We start from the raw sequence: 12,114 nt of genomic DNA on the forward strand, positions 1-12,114 counted from the left end.
CCCCCGCATGCGTCGTAATGATTCGACGCATGCGTGGAATTCCTTATATGACAGCGTCACGCACGTCGCCGCGTCATCATCGCGACGACGGCGCGACACGTCATCGCGATGGGATTTCGGCGCGGATTTCGATCCGATGGTGAGTACACTCCATCGGATCAAAATCCTTGCAAATCCTCGAGAGGATTTATTCGCGGAAACGGTCCGGTGGACCGTATCCGCGGATAAATCCTCTCGTGTGTACTAGGCCTCAGAGATCAACAGTGTAGGCAGGGTGCTGTTTTACTTGGCAAAAGAACAGTCCTGTCTGGTGGGGGAGAGGTCCTGATCTTTCTCTGCTGCAGTTTCACTTTTACTAGCAGGTCTTTTCTCTGCTTTGTGCACAAATGATAGGTTCCCTGTGCTGCTTATACTTTCTTTTCCTGAGCTCTGCTGTACAGAGATTGCATGAGGCTGATCCCAAGTCAAATTCAAGCACTTACATTGCTTGCATTTATAAACAAAAATGTGTATCTTTTATAGTTGCTGGGAGTTCCCTTCTGCTGCCCCTGGGCCCCTGTATCCTCTACTGTCCCCCCCTTATCCCCCCTGCAGTTCTGATAGCTTACCCCCTCCCCTCTACCTACAGCTGCTGCAGGGGATGTGTCAAAATGGAGATCGGGGAAGGGGCTGGTAAATATGTAATTTACTGGCACCTTCCTTTTCTTAATGGACAAAGTCAGCGATTGGTACCGATCACTGACTCTGTCCATTCATAACTGGAGCATAGTAAACTGGGTTTTCAATGCTTCAGTATGTGAGCGAATAGGAAGCTCTGTACAGAGCTATTCGTGTCCATTCATTTTATGCAGCTGAGGCTGCAGAGATGAAGATAGAGGGCTGTGTCCTCAATCTCCTTTCTCTGGCTCAAAGGTGGAACATCAGAGGTCTGTTTAGACCCCAGATATTTAACCAAAGCCCCCCAATGGTACTCTTAAAAAAACGGTGAGAAATAATAAAAAATAAAGTTATAAAAAATAAATAAAATGGTAACATTTAATAATAAAATAACAAGAAGGAAAAACTACTGTCACTAGAGGTGGAACTACCAGGGTTGTAAAGGTTGCATTCTGCCACCGGGCTGGGTGGGAAAAGCCACCGGGTTCGGAGGGAAGGGGGGTCAGGGAGGCCCTTCATGGTTTTCTACACCGTGGCCCTGAAGGTTCTAGTTATGCCAATGAGGAGGATCACAACCTCCTTTCTCCTGCTGGGATCCATCTAGTAAAAACTAAAGATCGATTTAAAGGAACCAGGACGTACTTTCTCCTACCAGGGATCCCTCTAGTGATAACTAAAGTTTTTTTTTATAGGTGAATCAGGACCTCCTTGCTTCTGCTCTGATCCCTCTCAGAATTTTGTTTGTTTTCCCCACTGTCTGACTGTTCTGCTCCCTCACTGGCTTTAGTACTCTTTCAATGACCATTGACAGGTATGTAGAAATTGGTCAGACAACTAGCATATTCAGCTATGGCAGCCCATGAACTTTTTCATTACAGAGTTACTTTATGCCGCGTACACACGATCGGAATTTCCATCAGGATAAACTCCGACGGATTTTTCCGACGGAATTCAGTTTAAGCTGTCTTACACACTGTCACACCAAATTCCGACCGTCAAGGACGTGGTGACGTACAACACTACGACGAGCCGAGAAAAATTAAGTTCAATACTTCCGAGCATGCGTTGACTTGATTCTGAGCATGCGTGTTTTTTTCTGCATCGGAGTTCCATACAGACGAACGAAATTTCTGCTAGAATTTTTTTCCGTCGTAAAAAAAAAAGAGAACGTGCTCTCTTTCTAAGTCTGTCGGAATTTCCCATAGGGCATACACACGGTCGGAATATTTGATGAAAAAATTCCATCTGACTTTTTTCATCGGAAACTCCGATCGTGTGTCCCCGGCCTTAGACTTGATTTCCTGAAGCTGCCGCTACTGAAATTTGATCAAAACCATCCTATCACATCTAAATTCTAGCCAATACATTTTATTGTTTTTTGTTTTAGATATAGTGGGGAAGGATTTGGACCCCTGCTGGTTTTTAATGTTCTCTGGGGCTCCATTGGAAAGACTTTTCTACCTTTATTGTCCGGTGACAACAGTTTTGCCTAAACAGATGAAACCTATAACGAAGCCCCATCATGAATTAAAGACTAGACAGGAGAATTAAAAACGTCCACACTCTCCATAACTAGAGGAAAAAGTTTAGATTGAACATGCAGCAAATCTAAAATTGTTAGAACTGTTTTATAAAAACCGAACATACATGTAGCCCTCATTCTTTGTGATTTTCTTTTTTATATACTTTAAATTATTTTTAAGTTTATGATGAATGTCAAAATGTAATATATTTTAATTTTAAAAAGTCCATTACCTCTGCTGTTTCCTGCGATGTTGATTTGTGAGCCGGATGAATCATAGGCTTCAATGTGGTCCACACAGCACGAAAAGTTGACTGTAGAGTTGCACGTGAATCCTCTGTTAACTGGGGATATGATAATCTGTGAAGGTTTGGCCTTTCTGTACACAGCAATTGTCCTGTTTCCTGTATAGGCACCATTAACCATACAAATAAAAGTTCCTGCAAGATAAAAAAAAAACATAGCATATGTTATAAAGAAAATAGAGATATAAAAGGCAGGTATTTTTATTTTTTTGCTTCTAACTGCTTGCATATCTTGGGCTTGCTTAACCAATTCAGCACCAGAAGATTTGGCTGCTCAATGACCAGGCCATTTTTGCGATACGGCACTGCATCGCTTTAACTGACAATTGCGCGGTCGTACAATGCTGTACCCAAACAAAGTTTATGTTGTCCCACAAATAAAGCTTTCTTTTGGTGGTATTTAAGCATCTCTGCGATTTTTATTTTTTGCACTATAAACAAAAGAAGAGCGACAATTTTGAAAAAAAAAAACCACAATGAGTTAGATTCAGGTAGCTCGGCGCATAGTTTTGCCAGCGTAGCGTATCGAATATACGCTACGTCGACGGCGCGCACAGAGCCCAGAGCAGTATTCACAAAGCACTCGCCCCGTACGTTGCCGTGGCGTAGCGTAATATGGTCGGTGTAAGCCCGCCTAATTCAAAGTAGGCTGGTAGTGGGCGTGTTGTATTGAAATGAATCATGACCCCATTTAAATGAAGCGTCGTACGAACGGCGCATGCGCGCGCATGCTCAGAATCACGTTGCATATACTCCCTAAGCTGCGTCGGCTCAATGCTTTCGACGTGAACGTAGCCTACGCACAGCCCCATTCCCGTACGACTTACGTAAAATTCGACGGCTGTTCCGACGTCCATACCTTAACATTGGCTGCGCCTCATATAGCAGGGATAACTTTACGCCGGTCTTCAGCCTTGCGTAAACAGCGTATATTGATGCGCCGGCCGTACGTACATTCGTGAATCAGCATATCTAGCTCATTTACATATTCTACGCATAAATCTACGGAAGCGCCCCTAGCTGCCAGCGTAAATATGCACCCTAGATACAACGGCGTACTAAGACTTACGTCGGTCGGATGAAGCAGAAATTCAGGCGTATCTTGTTCCCTGAATACCGCGCATAGATACGACGGCGCATCCTTTAACTTACGCAGCGTATTAATAGATACGCCGGCGTAAAATGTCTCTGAATCTAGCTCAATATCTTTTACTTTTTGCTATAATAAATATCCCCAATTTTTTCAAAAGAATAAAAAAAAATTCCCCAGTTTAGGCCGATATGTATTCTTCTACATATTTTTGGTAAAAAATTGCAATAAGCGTATATTGATTGGTTTGCGCAAAAGTTATAGCATCTACAAAATAGGGAATAGATTTATGGCATTTTTATTAATCATTTTTTTTCACTAGTAATGGCGGCGATCAATGATTTTTATCGGGACTGCGATATTGCGGCAGACAAATCTGCCACTTTTGACAAATTTTTGGGACCATTGACAATTATACGGCGATTAGTGCAATAAAAATGCACTGATTACTGTATAAATGACACTGGCAGGGAAGGGGTTAACACTAGGGGGTGATCAAGGGGTTAACTGTGTTCCCTAATGTGTGTTTTAACTGTAGGAGGGATAGGCCTGACTAGGAGAAGAGATTAATCAGTGTTTATACATTGTATGACCACACGATCAGTCTCCTCGACCCCTGAGAGAACTGGGATTTGTGTGTTTACACACACACATACCCGTTCTTGTTCTGTAACGAGCAATCGCGGGTGCCTGGCAGTCATCGACTCCTGGGACACACTTTGGGCATGCGCGCATGCCGCCGGCTATAGCACAGGCGGCAAGTGGTTAAAAACAGCATGTCCTATGGCTACACTGTCCACAGGGTGACAATGCTGCTGTACCATTTCACTGCAAAAAAAACAGTGTTCTTGTAAAGAGGAAAGGATCGCTGCTATTCCCAACCAGCCCAGGTGAATAAATGATGAGGAGCCTACATGTCTCCACCAAACCACACAACCTGATGCATTTTGCCTTGCCCCCTGGGGGTTAGTCATAGGTATTGGTATTAGGAAAAGCCTGCACCCCATACTCTGGGACACAGGGATTTGCTTTCACCTCTACTTTGAGTGACACCAAACGCAATATGTTGCATGTTGATGCTAGTGACGGGCTGCATCATATATTACATTTTTTATTTTGATCATAGTTCTATCTTAAACACTGTGTGAAATGCCGAAATGATATATAACCACTTGCCAACTGCAGTACATTTACATACGTTGAAGTTTGCAAGTGGTTTACTGGGGTTATTATCAGCCGTAACCCCTAGTATCTTTTTCCTCAGGCAGCGGCTGGCTTTCTCGGTAAAGCAGTCCGAGCAGCTCATTAGCCACCAGATCGCTCTACCTCCCTCCTGTCGCTTTCCGGTGTCTCTTGGGGTTACCGTTTTCCCCTGTGTGCCCGAGAAACAGTCCGATGGTGCAGCTGGCTGGTCACAGACGCATTGAGAGACTAGATGATCTCTAAACGCCTCTATAGCCTTGGATTGCCGGAGCAATGTCTAGGGTGGAAGAAGGTAATTATCTTTTGCTTTTGAGGGTAAAGGAGAGATTTTGGGTCTTGTTGATCATTTTGACCCCAGATCTCTCTATGAAGAGGACCTGTCGTCCTTTGTTTCTACTACAAGGAATGTGTAAAAAAAAAAAAAAAAACATTTTAAAGTGCCCCATCCCTTCATGCTCACAGGCAGAAGCAAATGTATATGTAAATCGCGGATGCATATGTAAACAGTTTTCGCACCACACAAAATTTAAAGCATCACCTACATCGCCACGAGTGTGCACAATTTTAAAGCATGACATGTTGGGTATCTATTTACTCGGTGTAACATAATTTTTCATATTTTACAACAATTGGGGTATATATTGTGTGTTTTTTTGTTTAATTCATTAAAGTGTATTTTTTTCAAGACAACTGTGTTTGAAAAACCGCTACATAAATACCGTATGACATAAAAATTTGCAACAATCGCCATTTTATTCCCTAGGGTCTAAAAAATACATATAATATTTGGGGATTTTAAGTAATTTTCTAGCAAAAAATACTGATTTAAACTTTAAAAAAAAAAGTGCCAGAAAAGGCTTGGTCTTCAAGTAGATAAATATACAGGAACCTGTCCTGGGCATTGCCCTTCCTCAACATCTTCCAATAGTCTTAGATTTGGCACTCCCATAGTTTAGTGCGGGAACCACATTGCCACCATTATGGGATGCATGCAGTGCCAGACTGAAAACTGTCATTCCTTCCAATCAACCAATCAATTTCTCTCTTATGCCGCGTACACACGATCGGACATTCTGACAACAAAACCCTGGATTTTTTTCCGACGGATTGTTGGCTCAAACTTGTCTTGCATACACACGGTCACACAAATGTTGTCTGAAATTCCGAACGTCAAGAACGTGGTGACATACAACACTACGACGAGCTGAGAAAAATTAAGTTCAAAGATTCTGAGCATGCGTAGGATTTTTGTGCGTCGGAATTTCTATACAGACGATCGGAATTTCCAAATAGAACTTTTGTTGTCGGAAAAATTGAGAACCAGCTCTCAAACATTTGTGGTCGGAAATTCTAACAGAAAATGTCCGAGCCTACACACGATAGGATTTTCCGACCGTGTTTACGCGGCATTACTTGTTTTAATATCCTATAGTAACTGGTACTAAAAAAGCTAAGTGATTGCTAGAAAGGAATTGGAAACTATCTGAGACATAATACATAAAAGCCTGTTGATACTGATATGTGGCTGTCACACACAGTTAAAACCTCTGCTTTTTGTCATGATTTTAGATGAAGATGTAGAATTATTAGCAATGTAATAATATTTCAGTTTTTTCCATATCAATCTACTTACCATTCCAGTTTACTGACGTGCTATTGGATGGGATTGTCAGAACAGAACTACAGATAGGCAGATCATTCGTTTTATATTTAGGATCAAGGCTGGAGTTCATGTTGTTCGCGTTGTCATTACCCAAAAAATACCAGGCCATATTCTGTACGTTTGCGATGCTACATTTACACGTTAATGTAAGGTTACTCCCTTCTGAAATACTGTATGAGCTTCCAGTGACGTTAACTTCATCTAAGGAGACAGTAGAAGAGAACAGAGGTTTAACAATCATATATGCAGCATGTTCACCATACTAGTCCTTGGCCACAATGTATTTCCAACAATGGAACATGTACAGTAATCATGAAGCCTTTGTGTCCCTAGGCCAAGGGTGCCCATCCTATTGAAGAGTGAGGGCCACTTAAGCGACTTGGTAACCGGTCGTGGGCCACAATGAGCCGGGCAGGCAGATGACAGGTCCGTGTCCGCTCTGCATATGTAGAGTAGACACAGACACATCCCACTCTACTCTACGGGCGCTCCGGACCGATCCGCCTACATGGAAGGGGACAGATCCCATTCTGTTTTTTTCTAGAAGGTTGGATTGGAGGTAAGTGTGTGTAAATGGACACCATAGAGATGAATGGAAGGTCAGATTGGGTTCATCTGAAAAACTGACAGATGGACCCGATCAAACTGATCATGTAAAAGGGCCTAAGGCTGCTTTCACACTGATATGTGCTGCGTTTTACCCACACTGCGGGTGCAGTGCACTTGTGGCTTTCCTGCAAGTTAGCTGCACTTTGACATAGAATTTTATTATTTCTTACAGGTGCGGTGCACTTTCTGAAAGCGCAACGAACCCGCAGGTAATAACAAGTCTATGGCTCAGTGCAGGTAACACACAGGTGCACTGTGCTGCACCTGCAGATCAGTTTTAGGGTCCTTTTACATGGGCTTTCCGATCAGGTCCGCCGGTTCGTTTTTCGGGTGGACCTGATCGGATGCTCCATGCACCTCTATGGAGCTGCGGATGTCAGCAGTAACATGTCTGCTGGCATCCGCTGATATCTGAAATCCAGATTGATGGAAATCCTATTTTCCATCCGTCTGGAGAATCCAATCGGATAGGATCGGATGGAAACAGACAGGTGGTCCGCCTTAATCCGATCTCCATAGGGGACAGCGGGGCTTTGACTGGTCCATGTTTGCACAGCGAGCAGAGACAGACCTGTCATCCGCTTGCTCAGCAGGGATCAGTGGATCGATCTCTGCAGAGCAAAGCGGAGTCCATAAATGGATAAGCACGTAAAGCAGCCCAGAGTAACCAGTGTCATTGAGCCTTAGGCTTCTGTTGATGGCATCTGTTTGACATCAGTTTGAGACACTCTTAAAGGGCCTTCAGAATTCATCGACCTGCTGTTGTCCTCCTTTTTACTTGCATAGCATTGTCACCTGGGGTTGGAGAATCCCCCAGCACTGTGTGAGCCCTGACTGGAGCGACTCAGATCTTGCACAGATCTTACTTTTCTTTGCCCCAGGCAGCTGAACTTGGCAGTGGGAGATTGAAGGAAAGGTGAGTGTGCTTCAGTGGAGGGCAAAATGAAATAAAACCTGCAGTCTTACCCTGAACATGAAAAGGTTTGCTTTACATGCTCCAAGAGTCACATTCACCGCAGTCCACAGGCAGCAATGTTGGTCTCTTGTGTCTGTAGGGAAGAGAGTTAGGGGGACTCATCTAATAGTTTCAAATTTCCGAATGTCTGAATTTTAGAATTTAGAATTTTAGAATTTCGGAAAAAAACAAAAAACGAATGAAACGAAAACAAGGAACGTTTTCGGCAGTGCACATGACTAGTATTCAGCACCAAACATCTGTCAAATTTGTGAACAGTCTACAACCCCAGCCGAGATGACTATGTATGGTCAACTTTATTGGTCTCTCCATGATACGTACATGAGGCTTTATAGGCTACTGTAATGTCCTGGGTTAGAACAGCTCCATTAGTTGTTGTACAGGCACATCTGAAGTCAGAGGTCTGTGTTGAGGCGCACAACTGGGGATCCGCCGTAATTGTGTAAGATTGGCATGTTGAAGAGGATTCTGAGATCCCTATGGACATAAAAGAAAGAAGCATAGATACTGAAACTCATGTAATAGCATATCAGCATCTAAAATAGATGGTGTGATATAGAAAGATAAAGACATATTGTAATGCTCAGCAAAACTGTTTTAATTTTTGTATTAGGTCCAAGGAAACAGATCCAATAGAATATTAATATGCCTTTATTGCCCCAAAACACAGTTACAGGATACAAATAATGCAATACAGAGGGATGCCAATATTCATACATGGATGCTTTTGCTAGCAAGTGAACATAGACGATAGTTTGTATGTAATTATAATAAGTTAACACTTTGGGGTCTATTTATAAAAAATCCTCAAGCACTCACGAATGATCACTGTAATGTGTCTAATATGTTTATTTCCTAGTAGCCATAATGCAGTATTTCCCTAAATTAGGTATTTCGGGTAAATACCACATTATGGCCACTAGGTGGAGCTGATGGACATAAACATATTGGGGCCATTACAGCAATTTTTTTTTGTGAAATCTGTGTGAAGTCTTGAGGCATTGACACAGCGAATAAATTATAACTAGACCCTTTAAATACCTAGCGTTCATTAGTTCTAGTCCATGACTTACTTAGTAAACAGGACTCGGCTATAGGGCATCATTATGAATGTCATTCACCATTCCTGGAACAAGATCAGAAGCCAGTTTCCTGCAATCACTTAAAGACTAGGTGCAGCCAAAATAAAAAAACAGAAAAATCAGCAAAAGGGACATAACTTACAGTCAGTAGGATGTGTCCCTTGGGCTGATGCACTTCTTCTAGGTGAAATCCTCCTCTGTCCATGCCCCCCATCCCCCCCATCACTGTAATCTTCTGGTGTGGCAGAATTAATAGAGCTCAACCCTAATTCACACCTGGCCTTTTTCTGCTTGTTTCCTTACTCCTGACTATAGAAGTACCAGGCAATCTGGTTGCAGTGCGTTATTAAAATTAGTTCCCTACCTTTGGTTCTATCCAATGCAATTTCTGCCCATTCAAATGAATGGGCTAAAAATCACATCACACTGTATTCGCACAGGATAACACTCCGTGAACCACTTGCCCACCGGGTTAATTCTGGCACTTCTCCCCTTCATGTGAAAATCACAATTTTTTTGCTAGAAAATTAATCAGAACCCCCAAACATTATATATATTTTTTTTAGCAGACATCATAGGGAATAAAATGGCAGTCATTGCAATACTTTTTGTCACACCGTATTTGCGCAGCGGTCTTACAAGCGCACTTTTTTTGGATAAAAATCACTTTTTTGAATTAAAAAATAAGACAACAATACATTGTGCCCAATTTTTTTATATATTGTGAAAGATAATGTTACGCCGAGTAAAATGATACCCAACATGTCACGCTTAAAAATTGCGCCCGCTCGTGGCATGGCGTCAAACTTTTACCCTTAAAAATCTCGATAGGCGACGTTTAAAAAATTCTACAGGTTGCATTTTTTGAGTTGCAGAGTAGGTCTAGGGCTAGAATTATTGCTCTCACTCTAACGATCGCGGCGATACCTCACTTGTGTGGTTTGAATACCGTTTTCATATGCGGGCGCTACTCGCGTATGCGTTTGCTTCTGCACGCGAGCTCGTCGGGACGGGGCGCTTTAAAAAAAAAATTTTTGGTTTTCTTATTTATTTTTATTTAGTTTTATAATTTTTTACACTGAAAAAAAAAAAAAAAAAAAATTGATCACTTTTATCCCTATTACAAGGAATGTAAACATCCCTTGTAATAGAAAAAAGCATGACAGGTCCTCTTAAATATGAGATCTGGGGTCAAAAAGACCTCAGATCTCATAATTAGACTTAAATGCAAAAAAAAAAAAAAAAAATGTAATTTTTTCAAATGACAAAAAAAAATGTTTCTTTAAGAGGCTGGGCGGGACTGACGTTTTGACGTCACTTCCGCCCAGCAGAGCTATGAGGACGGGTGAAGGAGATTTCTCCTTCAGTCCCGTCCCCGCTCAGCTGCCGGACACATCCGATCCCCTCCGCCGCTACCGACGGCTCCGGTAAGCGGCGGAGGGTGCGGGAGAGCGGCGGGAGGGGCCCTCTCCCGCCACCGATAACGCCGATCTCGCGGCGAATCCGCCGCGGAGACCGCCGTTATCGTGTACACCACCGCCCCCTGAAAAGATGAATATCTCGGTTGTGGCAGCAGCTGCTGCCGTTATCGAGATATTCAACTTTAAAAAGAGGACGTCTTTTTGACATGGGGCGGTGGTCAAGAGTTAAAGTTGAGTTTTTTGTGTCTATGTTATTTTTCTCCTAACCACTCAAATATTGCTTTACTTTCTTATATTGTTTTATTTCTTTTATTTCTTGATATATATATATATATATATATATATATATATACGTGTTTCAGTATTCTGTGAGAGGGCACTGTTGTTTTCCTTGAATGAAGTCATTATAGAGTTAAAATCCTTCAGGAGTGATTAAGAGAAAGCAGATGTTCAAACCCCTCCTACCCCTCCCATCGACCAAAGAAAGATGGCCCCCATGAGTGTGAAGCCTAGTGGCAAGCAGGAGATGTAACGAGAGAAGACTATATGAATGAGCCAATTGGATGCACCCATATGAATGATGCTTGCTTATGTCACTTTGTCTATAAAAGCTGTGATACCAATAAAGCTCCTCCTCTTGCTGTTGGGAAGGTGAAGGCTGCAGACTGAATTAATTTTCTCTCCCATCTGCATGCTTTACCATTATGAATTTGATTCAGAGGCAGGATAGGTTATGCCCTGGAATTGTGCCAGGGGACGTCTATTTCAGGGGCGCACTGCCTTCTGGGAACTGTGTGTATCCCAGAGAGCAGCCGGCCCATTCACAAAGAGCCGTGCGGCTCGCGTATGCGCAGTAGGAAACGGGCTGCCTGTTTTCCTTACTGAGGATGGCGGCGCCAGGAGCTGCTAGGATCAAGGAATCCTCCCGGGGGGGGGGGGGGGGGTCTGATGTTGCGGGCAAGTAGGACAGGTAAGTGTCCTTATTAAAAGTCAGCAGCTACAGTGTTTGTAGCTGCTGAATAAAAAATTGCGGGTGGAACATCCCTTTAAGCAATATTTTTATTTTAATATAATGTTTATAAATAAACATTTTATGCAGGGCTTACCCACAACACAGGATTCACAGAAGACTATGGGTTTTCTAAACCGACAGCACTGCAGAACCCGTTTTCCTTCAGACTACGTCTCCCTCATTGTAACATCAAATGGAGCAATCTTGTAAAGAAAAAACAAAACAAATTCCAGCTATTTTTTATTCTTAATTCTGAATAATTACCAACGATGTTTCCACTAGTTTTCTGGCAAGTGAGATTAAATGTGACATTCCCTCCTTTTGTGCAGCACTGAATGACTTCAACCTTCATGCTGTTACAGGTGACAACTGAGTTCAGTGGTGTCAGATCCAGAGTATTAATTTGTATAGTCGAGTCTGCTGTATAAGTGAAGAAACTCTCAACTATATTGCACTGGTAGTCACCTTAGAAACAAAAAATATATAGACAAAGGTCAAAAAATTGTAGAAATAATAATGTAATGTTTTCATTGGATGTATACATTTTATTTATCCTCATTTGAACCTTTCAGCA

At 42.3% G+C, this 12,114-nt stretch overlaps 1 protein-coding gene across 2 annotated transcripts in view; it reads right to left on the reverse strand.

The window, feature by feature from the left end:
* LOC120936255 (adhesion G protein-coupled receptor F5-like) overlaps positions 1 to 12,114 on the reverse strand; it is a 285,594-nt gene that overhangs the window by 26,098 nt on the left and 247,382 nt on the right. For both annotated transcript variants that reach the window (XM_040348474.1, XM_040348473.1), the window contains exons 10-13: positions 11,805 to 12,005; positions 8,347 to 8,502; positions 6,411 to 6,641; positions 2,413 to 2,619 (exon numbers count right to left, since the gene is read on the reverse strand). In XM_040348474.1, the coding sequence (XP_040204408.1) occupies positions 2,413 to 2,619; positions 6,411 to 6,641; positions 8,347 to 8,502; positions 11,805 to 12,005 (795 nt within the window). The remainder of the gene's footprint in view (positions 1 to 2,412; positions 2,620 to 6,410; positions 6,642 to 8,346; positions 8,503 to 11,804; positions 12,006 to 12,114) is intronic.

This window comes from Rana temporaria, chromosome 4, assembly GCF_905171775.1.
Source record: "Rana temporaria chromosome 4, aRanTem1.1, whole genome shotgun sequence".
NCBI classification, from domain to species: domain Eukaryota; kingdom Metazoa; phylum Chordata; class Amphibia; order Anura; family Ranidae; genus Rana; species Rana temporaria.